The 14114-nt window shown below is 39.5% G+C and overlaps 1 protein-coding gene across 1 annotated transcript; it reads left to right on the top strand.

Annotated features, from left to right (window-relative positions):
• The first annotated feature begins 7324 nt into the window (after positions 1-7324).
• On the top strand, positions 7325-14092 carry LOC117493060 (metalloproteinase inhibitor 2-like). Its single transcript, XM_034143449.1, has 5 exons — positions 7325-7676; positions 12057-12157; positions 12249-12354; positions 12461-12585; positions 12684-14092. The coding sequence occupies exons 1-5, from the start codon at positions 7547-7549 to the stop codon at positions 12879-12881; spliced, it is 660 nt and encodes a 219-aa protein (XP_033999340.1). The 5' UTR covers positions 7325-7546; the 3' UTR covers positions 12882-14092.
• The last annotated feature ends 22 nt before the right edge of the window (positions 14093-14114 follow it).

Raw genomic sequence — 14114 nt, 5'->3', positions numbered from 1 at the left:
TTTTAGGTCTGCCCCAGGCATTTGACATTTTTGTTTTATGAACAATGATTCATGTATTGTTATTGAACCGCTGAAACCCCAATGCCCTCCCAACATTTTCCAATTTCACCTTTTGTTATAGAAACCGTGATTCATGTGATGACACGCAATTAAACGGAAAACTCTTAATATTGTGTCATTTTAGCATTATATTTTCTGATCCTAAAGTTGCATTGATATTTATTTTCATATAAAATAAGATAAGATATACTTTTTGATCCCAAATTTGGAAACGTTTCCGTTGCAGCAGCATGTAAAACAAAGTATTGCACATAAATTAGGAATAAAAAGAGTAGAAAATAAATAATTATACAATATAATAATTTCTAAATAGAAGATAAAACATAACTAAAAAAGTGAAAATAAAAAAGTTGAATGTTTTGACGAAAACAAATGTACAAATCGGTTTATTATCACTAATTTATTTTCTTTTAAGGCCTGCAACTTTACTGTTTTTATTAAATCCACCAGCCTTTTCACGGCAGCAGAAAACTGCAAAAAAGCTCTGATAAACCAACAATACGTTGCCTAAATGACAGACACACAAATTAAGCAAGTAGCTGTTAAACCATGGCCATGGTGAAGCTAAAGCCGGATATTGCACTCGGGAGATTGTGAATAGAGCTTAATGGAGGGTAATTATTAGACTAAGATTTGTCTGGGGAGTGGTAAATTGCTTCACAAGTCCACAGGATGTGTGAATAGAATCAGAAACAGAAACAGGTTTTTTACCAGGTAGGTTGACACGTACGAGGAATTTGACTTGGAGTCGTGGTGTATACATAAAAGTAAAACAAAAATTCAAAACACAGATAGAACTATTTTAAGAAAACTATAGTAACATAAAAAAATAATAAAAGATATAGTAAAATATAGCAGTATTTACATTGAAATAGAATGGAATAAAATATGTGCAGAATAAAACAGATTGATGAGGCCGGTAGCGGAGGGGAACATGCACATTTCCTGCAAAAACATTTTGAGATGGGATGAGGTGAATCTGTCAAAGAAATAACGTATGCTGATTTAACTACAATCAACAACAAAGTTATTCTAACTGGGTCAGTTTCACTACAATCTTTTGAACCTAAGGCAGATATGAGGAAATGGATGGAGGTTTAAACACTTGCACAACACCAGCTTGCTCATCAGTCGTCGCGATGCCCCAGACATTCTAGTCATTCATTCTAGTCATTCACTTCGAGGAAATGACTTAAGTGAGTTAATTAAGCAGTGGCGAGCCGTGAGCTTTATACCTCGGCCCTCTGACCCCCACCCCTTCCCTCGAAAAAAAGAAAAAAAAAAAGTTATTACGTCACAGCGTATACTTCAGCGGAATATCAAAACAACGGCCCAGGGTGCAAAACGCATCAATGACAGCGACCCTCTACCACACAAAACAACACCTGTGAACCCAATTTGTGTTCTTTGACATTGAAAAGGATATTGCATTGTGTTTGTTACTTTCGTTGCAGTTGTATGTCTTAAGTGTAATTTGGCATGCTTTTATTTTGAAGGCGAGTTCACGCTGTTGACAGGAAGTTGTTGTTGCTATGGAAACAAGAAAAGTTTTACAGCGGGCGGAACTTGTCATAAAGTCCGCGATAATAAAACCCACCCATTTAGAGGGAAGATATGATTGGTCAATTGTACTGTCATTTGACATTACTCTCTCGTTCAGTTACTATAGCGGGCCCTCTGTGAATCGCAGAGAGGGCCAGACGAGCTTCTTTCATGTAACCCTTCACATTCAAACAGAGACTGAACAGGCAGATTCGAAGGATTTATTTATTTGGAAATGTTATTTTAAATACAATTAAATCAAGTTTTTTTTCGGTAAAACTAATGAAAAATATAACAAAAATAATATTAAAAAAATATATATTTAAAAAATATATATATTTTTAAAATGTTTTTAAACATTATTTTTTGGAATATCTTAGGCCCTCACAGAGGGCCTAGAGGGCCCTGACGGCTCGCCACTGTAATTAAGTAAGTGAAAGTTTCTGTGATTTCATGAAGCACTGAGACATTTCCAGCGAAACCCACTGAAGACATTGTAATGATGCTTTGTGGATGCGACCAGCCAACTCATGGTGACTAACTCATTGTGACGCCAAACTGTAGACAGTGCAGGGCATTTGACCCCACAGTCAATTATGTTTCTTTTGTTTTTAAGCAGATGTTTTTCTCCTAACTCTGAGGTTAATGTGTCAACGCTGATTTGTTCTCTCACATTGCCACCAATAAAATGTGAATAGCTGTACTGATGCATGGAAAATGATGGGAATTACCCCTGGGTCGAGGCTGGGTCACATCAAAACAAAACGGTTACGGGGAGAAGGCGTACATTCAGATAGTGGAGAAGTTACATTTTGGTCAGATAATGTGGGATGTGTGCAGGCAACAGGGCTGGGGAGGTGGGAGTCAAAGGATGTGGGTCACTGCCACAGCACCCACCAGTTCCCGCAATGAGACCCTATTTTTCCGTCTTGCCGGGCACTTCCTTTTAAGGGTATTTCTGGCCTTGCAAGTCTGTAATTTAAAGCATGGAGGTTCAGGCCATTCCTGAGCCCCTTTTGGAGTTTGTAGTGGGTAAAGTACACAGGGGGATGCTTACATTGCACTTCTTTGATAAATCCACCCTCTTTCAACATATCAAAACCACATGTTGATACAATAATCCGGACCTTAACTGCCGAGAACTCCCTGTTCTAAAGGGAGAGTTTGCAGTGTGGGAAATAGCAAAGAATTGTCAAGCTGTGAAGTCATTTGAAATATGCCCAGGAGCTGGGGACACGGCCGGGATTTGATCAGAGCCCGCCACAGCAGTCGGCATCTTAGTGCAAAGGAAGCTGAGTGTTTTGGACAGGGGGAGGCAGGCTTCGCCCAGACACAGGCGTCTGCGATTCCTCTGGTGCCTTTGGTAAACTGAAAATAAATGGAAGCTTATTTCTACTCATTTGGTAATAGATGTGTCACTTCCTGTAATGTGTCTTGGTCTCTGATCCACACCCTGCAGTTGTGTTGTCGTCCATGTGTTCAGTAACTTCCCCTTTGATTGAGAGTCATGCTTCTAATGAAATTGGGAATTTTCCCAAAAATAGGGAAAATAAAAGTCTGAATTTTCCTTAAACACGCCGAGTACATGAGTCATTACAAGTTGGTTTTACCATTTTCCTCGGTGCTCCGACTGTCTCCATGCCTGGTTTACACAAACATGAAGTAACAGAACTGTGGAAAAGCAACCAAGCAAAAATGCTCAACTATGGAAAAGAGTGGAAATATTTGCCAGAGTGGCCAGAAGACAGTTTGTGGCCAAATATGATGTAAGGCAGTGAAGCAGCCACAGCAGATATACACACATACTCTCTCTTCCTCTCTCTTTCTCTCTTTATCTCTCTCTCCATTAATTATCATCAGCTCTAATCATCACACACACAATGCCCTCACTTTGATGTCTTATTTCTAGCCAGAATCAACACGGGAGGACCCAAAACCCAGATCTTTTTCCTAACTTTCCAACAGAGGAGCCATCAAGTTATGCTCATGAGTAAGGGATGAGAAACAACTAAAGAATTTGACTCTTGAATAATGTTTCTTTCACAGAAGAGTGGAGGGATTTAAGTAGCCTACGTTTAGGGGAATCGCCCCCAGATTGAATCTATTAAGTTTAAGGGGATGATGTCACTTCTCCCCACTCCTCCTTCACTCCTGTTTCTCTTGGTATTTTCATCTGTTACAGTCTTTTAGTAGTGCCTGAAACTGACTGTGCATTCATTCTCACTGAATGAAAACAACACATATAACTGGGTTATAGGCATGGGCTGATGATGACCCTGGATCCACATCAGTATTATTTAAGAAGTTAATTTGAATTAGCTTGAAAGGTTTCAATGCCTGTAATCATCTTTAAAGTGACAATTTATCAAATAACATATCAACTGAATGTGCAGCTCCCATTGGCTTAACATTAGCTTTAAACCATTTCTACTCATTGTTTAGCTTTCCAGCCCACATCTTACTGTTGTGTTTCAATCTCTCATAGCGCCATTTTCGGCCCAAGTTCTCCATAAATAAACTCTAAAAACCCACAGTATGCTACCTGCTCAGCAACAATCAGCACACAGACAGATTTAGCAACAAGCTAAAGTAAACACTTAGCCGCTAAAGAGATAAATGTTTCCCTCTGAAGTTGGTAGAGACCCTAAACAGACTGTTGATTGTAAATGTGCCGCTACACATGAATTATAATGTTGCTTCATACCTGCTGGATTTGTAAGAATGAAAGGGTTAGAAAGTTCACCACATCCTCTTAAAGTCTGACCTTATGTAATTGCTGTGTTTTGTGCTTTTGCTGTTGCTAAGTGGCCAAAACAATCATTTATTGCAGGGTTTGAGGTACATAGGACATTTCAAAACCATTGAGTAAAGTCGAAGAAAGGGAAGAAGATGAATCACAGCTGAACCGATGTTGTAAAAAGTATCGTATCGTAAGGTCACAGTTACCACAGTGTGGCCTTAGGTTGAGGGTCAGATAGAGGTCAGTCCAAAGCAGTTCAGCCTCACAGCTACTATCTTATTTACATTAGAGGAATACAGGAATGTTAACACTTGTAACACAATTTATCAAACTGTTTCTAAAAATAGTCCAATAAAAAACACTCTCAAAACAGTATTGGTGTTTTTAATTTTTTCTTTTGTATGTTTTAAACAAACACGATAGTTTTCAAGATGTGTTTACTAGTGTGCTTTGGAGGTGCTGGTAGACATGTTGTTACTTTTTTGACAGGCTATGTTTCAATCTTACATTTCCATTACAAAAATAGGAGATAATCATTTTTGTGTACTCTTGGCCATAATACAACTAATTATATTTAGGAAAAATGTCTAAGCATTACTTTAGATGTTGTGTCTATGTTCATGGCTTCAAGAAAAGGAATCCTGGTGACCCCTCTGACTTGGTGACACACACACACACACACACACACACACACACACACACACACACACACACACACACACACACACACACACACACACACACACACACACACACACACACACACGCACACACACGCACGCCCAATCAACATATACAGTACACTCATGGTCTAAATATATATGATACAGGACTGGAGATATAACTTTCCCTTCCATTTTTGGGTTGGCAAAAGCCCAACATAGTTGTCTGCTGACTTTTTTCTGCTCACCAAGATAATAACCTAAGATAGGGAAACACCAGCCATAATGACTCTAGTTTTCCAAGCCGTTAGGTCATGTCTTCTTTCATTTCATTTCATTTCAAACCTTTATTTATCCAGGTGTATCCCATTGAGATCATTGATCTCTTTTTCAAGGGAGACCGGTTAGGTTTATATATTACAAGTTATTTTCACATTATATTTAAAGGGGACCTATCATGCAAAATGCACTTTTGTACGTCTTTTATACATGAATATGTGTCCCCGGTGTTCCAGGGAACTCACCAAGTGTCAGAAAACACAACCCTCTCTATTTTCCTCCATACCCAAATCTCTAAAAACGGGGCTGCAACGGATCTGATACAGACTGATCCAGATTTGAACACGTTACTGACGTCAGGACGGTGGCGCTAGGGCTATTATATGCTATATGGCCAACTCTCCACCTATCAGGGGAATGTGGGGTTGGGCCACGGCCGGCCATTGCCGCTTGAAAGCGCTGGAGACGCTGTAGTACATATGCCAGGCCTGTAAGTGGCGCTGTAGTCTGCCACAAAAGCAGCGAAGAAGACTTCCCACGCATGGTTGCCATGGTTGCCCTTCTGTTTATTCTCCGCTGTGGCTCTTTTTCTCCCTCCCCGAGGCAAGCGTTTGCTCTTGCTGCTGTAATTCAATGCAATCCCTCCCCGTCGAGGCAAGCACTGTAATTCTCTCCGGTTAGTCCACCAGCAGATGACAAACACCCACCTCTCCGCCTCTTCCAAGGAACGAGGGGACCGTGCGGCAGAGTTTCAGTTAGGTTTTTTTTTTGCCGGTCAAGATGTTCGTTAAAGTTGAAATCTTCCGGACAAAATTAGAAAAGTGCCGGTCAAAGGTCTTCTTTGTTATTTATTGAGCTTTAAAACAAATGAATAACGACTCTATATAATAATATAATAAAACACGGAGGACGGAGATCCCCCCCTCTTCTGACAGCCCAGCAGCTGATCAGAGCACGCTCCCCTCTCCTGCAGGGGGGGCGTGGTCAGCTGCAGCTCACAGAATCAGCCCCCTGCAAAAACAGGGCTGGAAAGAGCAAAATGGAGCGAAATGAGGCATGGCTAAAATGCAGGATCTGTTTGGTATTTTGAAAAAAAAAACTATATTTATATACTTTATATGTATGGCCCTATATTGTTCAAATATAGCATGATAGGTGTCCTTTAAATATCGTTATTCTTATTTTAGGTTTAGATTTGAGTAAAACTCAAGGTTAAGGCTGAGGTTATGGTTTATAGCAGGGTGTCCAAACTACGGCCTGGGGGCCAACTGCGACATTTGAAATGGCCCTCAGCTAAATTCTAAAAGCATAATGGAATATGGCCCACACCTGAAACTTGTGCTTTTCTTATATTGTACTTCTTAAACATATATATGAAAACATAACACAGTAGTATTCAAGTCATAATAAGCCGACTTTTCAAATAAATTAAGATTGATAAAATGTTGCAACAAATCTTAGTTGATATTTGTATAACAAACTTGAAATATACCCTTCATATTTCCCCTTAGGAATGAGCTGCCAACACTTTTTGTAACAAAATAAATAAAACCCTATGGAACACTGTGATGAAGGCTGTTTCTTAGAGCATATTCAAGTTTCAAGCTTATACCAACATTTTATTGATTTTGCTAACTTATACCTTAACTTATTATGAGGAAATAACTCTAGTGAGTGGCCCAGCCCTACGTATGTTTTCCTGTATGTGGCCATCACCAGTGAAAAGGTTGGCTCACCACCACTGGTTTAGGGAAATGACATAAAACTTTCCATGAAAAGAGAAGACAAATGCGTGTGTGTGTGTGTGTGTGTGTGTGTGTGTGTGTGTGTGTGTGTGTGTGTGTGTGTGTGTGTGTGTGTGTGCGCGCGTGTGTGCGTGTGTGCGTGTGTCCCACCCCTCCATGCGACAGTAGCTATTGTGTCAGAAAGTGACGGGTTCGCGGGTGGATGTGAACACTTTGGGAGCCCCTGACCTCCACAGAGCGGCAGCAGCTCACTGGCTGAGCCCCCAGCAGGGGAGGAGTCTGCCGCCAGCCTGCAGTGATAAACCCGGCTGCTCCTGACGGTAGTGGAAAACAGATTTGGAGGAAGAAGTCTCCGAGTGCACTCTTCAACAGGAATGAACTCCCTCTCATGCCGTGTGCATCTCATACTCTGACTACTGGACCGTCTGTTATTCACGGGGATACTTCTCGCTTAAGCTGGTCTTCAAAGGGTTCTTTCACGTTTTCTTCCACTACTTTGAATCAAACTGCTTTTTAAGATGACCTGGACGGCGAACAGTTGTTTTGTGACTCTGGCCATCCTGTTTCTGTGGCGGGGGGAAGAGGTAGCAGAAGCCTGCAGCTGCTCCCCAGCGCATCCTCAGGAGGCGTTCTGCCACTCAGACGTCGGTAAGTCCACTCACTGAGCCATATGAATGAATATGATGCAGCATTTAGTCATATATGTTTCAATATATCATGTGGAGGATGATTTCATGGATTGCTGACGATTAAACTGTAGGTCTGAATGCTGAGAGGGAAACTTTCCCCACTCTTGTGTTTACAATTACAGGGGGAGGAGGAAGATGGAATTTTCTGTCTCAATCTTTCTTTCCACTGCCCTCCCCTTTTTTCTATTCCTCTCTTTAATCATATGTTGATATTTTAGCCTTGATAGCAACAGGAATGCCCTTTGTGTTATGTGCCAGTTCAGCTGACTTGTGTTGATCAGTATAAAAACCACAAGCAACACATTTTTAAAGTGTTTACAATATTGCTTACAAAAGCATTTTCGCCACATCAATGGCTTTTATTGATTACATTTTTTATTTATAATGTAATCATTTTTTATTTATAATGTAATCAGATGCAATACAAGGAATTTGCTTCAGTTTTTAGTGAATAACATTCACATAGTACGAGTAAATTAGATGAGCAAGTAATGCAAACATCTAGAAACAATACTTTAATTAAATGAGATCTAAATCTAGGACTTATATCTGGAATAAAATAAGATTAGAATACAAATATGGGAAAAAAAACATATGGGTGTATCATCTGGTGAGTGAACTATAGATGGAAGGCTCATCAGTATCATGCAAAATAAATGACTACCACCATCCTTAAATCAGTGGTTGAGAGGTTTATGGTGCACGACTACTAAATGGTCATTTAATATGCTCTTTCTTAAAGGTCATGTGGATCCTTTCCATATATATATATTTTTTTGCATATTATAGAAAACAGCTTGTTGCTGCATCAACACAGGCCTTAAGCTAACGGAGTCTCAACAGTGACCAGCTTGTTTAGCTTTTTACATTTGCTGAGGGTCTTTTTTCTTGGTTGTGAGCTGGCTGAATGTGCGGTATGTATACAGAAGCTGACTTATTCAAAGGCTTCTCTTTACCATTGGATTCCTTGGCGCTGGAGGGTAAAGAAACCACATTATCCTGGGGGAGAGTTTACTGTAAAGAAGGAAAAAAAAGTTTAGTAGTTCCTCTAACCTTTCGTCACTAAAAGAGGGAAGAAAATTAGCTGAGATGACATTTAACATTTACTGTGATTTCAAACGGATCAGTTTCAACACTGAGGTCGGCTTCTAACATGACCTTTACCCCTCTAACCCTGCTTCAGCACCATGGATAGACCCTCCTGCTTAAATAAACCATCATTCTGTTAGGATCAGCCTTTCTGGCCTGAAGGCTCTTGATACTTAAACAAGTTAATCTGTGACGTTTATGGAATGTAAAGTCACTGTGGCTGCTTTAGAGAAAATGAATGGGTGGCTGACTTTGCAAAAGATGCTTTGTTGAGCTAGCAAATCCAAAATGAAGGTGGTTATTTACCATTGGCGGTTCTGCCATTAAATGTTTCCTTAGTTTAAATGTCTTATTTCAGTTCCTGGTCAACTCCAGGTGATTTGTATGAAGATAAAACAAAGTTATTTGGATGAAAACATTGTTAGTAGTAAGATATTGTCTTGAGAACCCCCTACCTATACTGTCAGACAATTGTCTTATGTAATAAATATTACTTTAGTTAAATAGACTATTTCTGGGAGTCTATGGAAAACTACTCAAGAACATGAGCTTCTTGCAATCTAAGTTACAGTGAAACCCTTAATAATAGGGAAGAAAAATCAACGTGTTCATAAATGACTAATTCGTATGCAACCATTGCAACATTAAGGTCTCTTGCAACTTCAGTTTGAAGATGCTCTGTTGTACTTCATACAGTATTTTTGTTTTGGAAGGCAACATTCAGATTATAATTCCTAATGAAACATACAAGTACAATAATTAATCTTAATGGGTTAGTTTCCACCACTGCTCCTAATAGACCTCAGCGTTCAGTGTTTTACTAGACCCTATGTTTTTTCCCTCTCAAAAACAAAATACCAGCAGGTCAGCTATGGTTGTAAACATGTATTTCCATTTGTCTTGTAAAACAGACAGAGCAGGAACAAAAAAATATTTCCTCATAAATGGAAATCCATCCCTTGGGTCCTTGGCTGAGGCAGAGGAATGCTGTGCGGTCATATGCTGCGCTCATTATGGATTTGCAGTTTATTCCACATTTTCTCTGTGATTGTTAAGTGTACCTGAGTCCCTTATGTGAAAAGAGAGCTAATCTTTTTAGAAATGAAAGAAAGACAAAACTAAACAGATAGAATATGTGCATGCTCTCACACCAGCTGCTGTCTACTCCAGCATCTCTGGTTTTAATGCATTACATCGATCGGTCAGGCAGGTTCATTTAATGTTATAAAGCACATACACAATACCACAGTACTCACCTGTTCAATGTGCAAAAAAACATTAAAATGTAGTAATAAATAATAATAATAATAAGGTTGGATTAAGCAGAGGAATCGTTTGAATGTGTAGTTTAGTATTTGTCATTCAAAGTCTTCCCACTTTGCGGCTTCGCAGAAAGGAGCACAGATGTACAGGCCCTGCAATTACATGACATGCCAATGCTTTCTTATCCTTCCCTCTTTGTGTTGTCAAGAACTCCAATGACCACAATGCTGCCTACACAATATTGTGTTTATTATTTAGTAATAGCAAATGAGATGGTTCCCTTGGTCCCCAGTTTCATGAAATGTATGTTGTGTATAGGGCTTGGTCAGCCTGTACAAGTGAACACAATCATGTCCTGCTGGAATTAGTTATACACTGCATATCAGCACAGGATATCAAGTCTAAGCTTCAGGAGTTAAACGCACACTATACCACCTCAAGACATGTTTTAATGTGTTTGTACATTTGAACTCTTTTTGGACAAAAAAAAAGCTGGAATGTGGATGTTCTGAAAATAATGAATGGAAGAAAAATAATTTCTCTATTTAAGCATTTAAAGGGATAACCCTCACCCTCACAAAACTGTCCTCAAATTACTCATGTTCACATAAACCCAATAATTCACCGTTTTTTGCAAACTGTGCATATTTTCACACTTGCTCAATTTGTGATTTGTTAACCAAAGCCATCTTCACTTGTGTAGATTATCACTTGGTGCAGTTTACCATTATAAATGATTCCTGTAGTGTGTGCAGCTTTGTTTGTCTGTGACTTCTGCTGCACACATGAAATTAGCAATGTTCCTGTTTTAAAACTAAATCCTCCCTTTCTCCTTTTTAATGCCCTTTACCTCTTCTCCCTGACTACTTGTAGGTTTGTGACAGTATTGCTTTGAAAGGCTTCTCGAAAATACACTATCTACCTCTGCTGTGTGACTGCTATTCCTGTCTGTGCTCTCCTCTGTTCCTCTGCCTTGAGAATATAACCATCCTCTTCACATCGTGCTTTCACAAACTTTCCTTTTCCCCTGTTTTTTTTCTTTGTTTTTTAGGGTTGACTCACTAGAACCTTAAAAGGAGATGTTCTCTACAACTCTACTGTCAAAGAATTAGGGCACATATGGCTTGCAGTTTCATACATCCATCATATAAAAAGCAAGTGAAAAGGCTTGATCTTGTTTGGTAAGGCAGAGGGCTGGTGATGGTCTGAGGCAGTCGGTAGCTTCCACCTTGAGAAAGACACAACTTGAACTGAGACTTCCGAGAGAACATCTGTTAGACATTAACTTTATCGCTAGTCCGCTTAAAAGCTTGACTTTTGAATATGATATTGTAAGCATAGTATAGTGAAGGCAGTAATCATTGCATATTCACAATTGGATTCACATGACACAAGCAGTTATTGTGAAACATATCTTTGTGTTTAATACTCAGCTCGAAGGCTCGTTCGTAAGGCTTTGATGGTGTTTTTCCACTTGAACTGTTCTATTTTTTTCTACCGTCGAAACCTCACTGAATCAGGGAGCTGAAACTTCAGAGTGCAAGAGAGAGAGGGAGAGGAAAGGAAAGGTTTGACACGAAAAGAAGAGGGGCTGATTTGCATGTCAGCACCTCAATCCAGACAGAGAGGCAGGCCCGGCAGAGAGGCCTGGGGGCGAAGGAGAGCATTCTAGTTCAGATTTTCAAAGACTGCTGACTGGCTTCCTCCTGCGTCGGCCTGGGAGCAGGCAGCACACATTCCTCCCTCTGATTGCAGCTGATGAAACACTCATGTTGCTTCTGTCTTCCCAGCACCTGGCACATGCAAAATGCTCAGATCCAAGCCACAGCAAAGAGTTGTGGCTGTCTTTAGCATGCCAAACCTGGACAGGGCTTGGATCAGATACAGACGGACTCAGATCTTGTTCCGTTTTAACATGATAATGGTGTTTGACTTTTAAACTCTTGTCTTCAAATTTAAATGTGGGTTGTGTTTGTCTCTTTTGCAGTTATGAGGGGAAAGGTAGTTGGAGTGCAGGAGGTTGATGCTGGCAATGACATCTATGGAAACCCCATCAAGCGTATCAAGTATGACATCAAACAAATCAAGGTATGTGAAATTAAAGCTATCATATTCATGTTGGGGTCTAAACCTTTTCCTTAATGAATCTTAATTGACTTTGCTTTGTTTGAATTGTCAGATGTTCAAAGGTCCCAGCGATGATATTGACGCCATATACACCGCTCCCACTTCTGCAGTGTGTGGAGTGACTCTGGAGAAAAATGGCAAGGAGTATCTCATCACAGGTACAACTTTTACCAAATTCCAAATCCCACATTATAAAATATAACAAATATTGTTCTTTGAAGAGTCTTTGTTTTATGTCATCTAATGCTCTTTTCCCTCTCCCAGGCAAACTAAAAGATGATGGGACGATGCATATCACACTGTGTGACTTCATTGAGCCCTGGGACGAACTGAGTGAAACCCAGAAGAAGAGCCTGACTCAGCGCTATGAAATGGGCTGTGGATGCAAGGTGGGAAATGACCCCAAACTAAAATAATCTTTTAAAAATGCATAGTTGCAAGAGTTGTAAATGTAATCCCTGATCTTGGTTTCTTTCCTGATCCTCAGATCACCCGCTGCACCTCCATCCCCTGCATGGTCAGCAGCCCAGCCGAGTGCCTGTGGACGGACTGGCTGATTCAGAAGAAGGTCTACGGAGGGCAGGCCAAACACTTTGCTTGTATCAAGAGGAGTGATGACTCTTGTGCCTGGTACAGAGGGTCAGCACCGCCCAAAAAGGAGTTCATGGACATCGAAGACCCTTAATTCCCCCACTGACAGATAGTGTGAGGATTTCTGAGATTAACTAAAATTCAAATACCAAAATACAAATACATACCCAAGTAAAATTCCTATTTAGTTTTTTCTTCTTAAAAAGCCATTGGGTGTGTGTGCTCTATGGTAAGGTTGTTTTCTTTCATGTACAGGTCTTATTCAACAGTCTTAAAATGCAGCACTTTCAGACACTTCTACCCCTAAATCAAAAGCACTTCCTCATAATCCACTTCTCCGTCAGCTGAAATAATTATCAAAGGGATTAATCATCACAAATCAGTATAAATGTTCATAGCATTTTAGTTCTTCAGGAATTAATTTGCCATTTTTGTAACCAATGTTTTTGTTTAAAGTGATCTATAATTCATAGCGTACATACATACATTCAAATTATAACAAATATGTGAATTAGTGTGCTCATAAATAACAGTAGCTGGCAAATGGCGCCCTGACTTGTGAGAGCAGAGCTACATCAAGGAAGGAGAGCCACCTTTTGCCTGTCCTGGTTCAGGTCATTTCTTATGCAGAGTGCAGTATAGTTCTTTCATTTTACAGTGTGGCAAAGCTTTATAGAGCAAGTACAATCAGTGATTTAGCTAAATGTTGTCTTTAATTAATCCTGAATAAAAAAGAATGCACTGTAAACACAATTGATTAACAAAAACAACAGTGATATTGTCTCTACTGAAAAATGTCCAAGAAGAGGATTGAATCCTTTATTTTGTGTTTTTTAACAGCTTTTCTCTGTGTAATGCTTTAGTGAACAAGCATATTTTATTTAAAAAGTGTTTATGATTCATCATATTATGTTTGAAAAGACCCCGATATTTTGATGTGACTTTTAGTATTGTGTAAAAAGGGGAACAAACATTTTACCAGTATTAGCAATCAAACACATTTTAATGTGCATTCAAATAAAAAAATGTTGCCTCAATGTTAACTATGACTGGCTCATCTTTTGGGACATTGGGTTAAAAAACATACGGTAACCAAACATCCATTTCTTTCAGAGCCTTTGTTATGACTTTTAAAGTGTTGAGCAAATGTCATAGTTAATATGAATGTAAAAAGATTATTTGTAACTGTAGTCACTATGATGTCTTGTGCTGGTTTCACATAAGGCGTTTGAGATGATTTTTGCATGCATGTCCAGCTGAAACAATGCTGTACAATTTGACTATTATATTAAATGCCAAACCCTGTTTTGCTGCTATGTCTTGGTTA

The sequence above is a fragment of the Trematomus bernacchii genome, unplaced genomic scaffold (assembly GCF_902827165.1).
Source record: "Trematomus bernacchii unplaced genomic scaffold, fTreBer1.1, whole genome shotgun sequence".
Taxonomy (NCBI): Eukaryota; Metazoa; Chordata; class Actinopteri; order Perciformes; family Nototheniidae; genus Trematomus; species Trematomus bernacchii.
This window is presented reverse-complemented; position numbering and strand designations above follow the sequence as displayed.

Bases quoted from the DNA above. Each gene is read 5' to 3' on its own strand.
- LOC117493060 (XM_034143449.1), top strand. From the start codon at position 7,547: ATGACCTGGACGGCGAACAGTTGTTTTGTGACTCTGGCCATCCTGTTT. The intron at 12,158-12,248 runs GTATGTGAAATT...TTGAATTGTCAG, and splicing joins ATGACATCAAACAAATCAAG to ATGTTCAAAGGTCCCAGCGA. The intron at 12,586-12,683 runs GTGGGAAATGAC...CCTGATCCTCAG, and splicing joins AAATGGGCTGTGGATGCAAG to ATCACCCGCTGCACCTCCAT.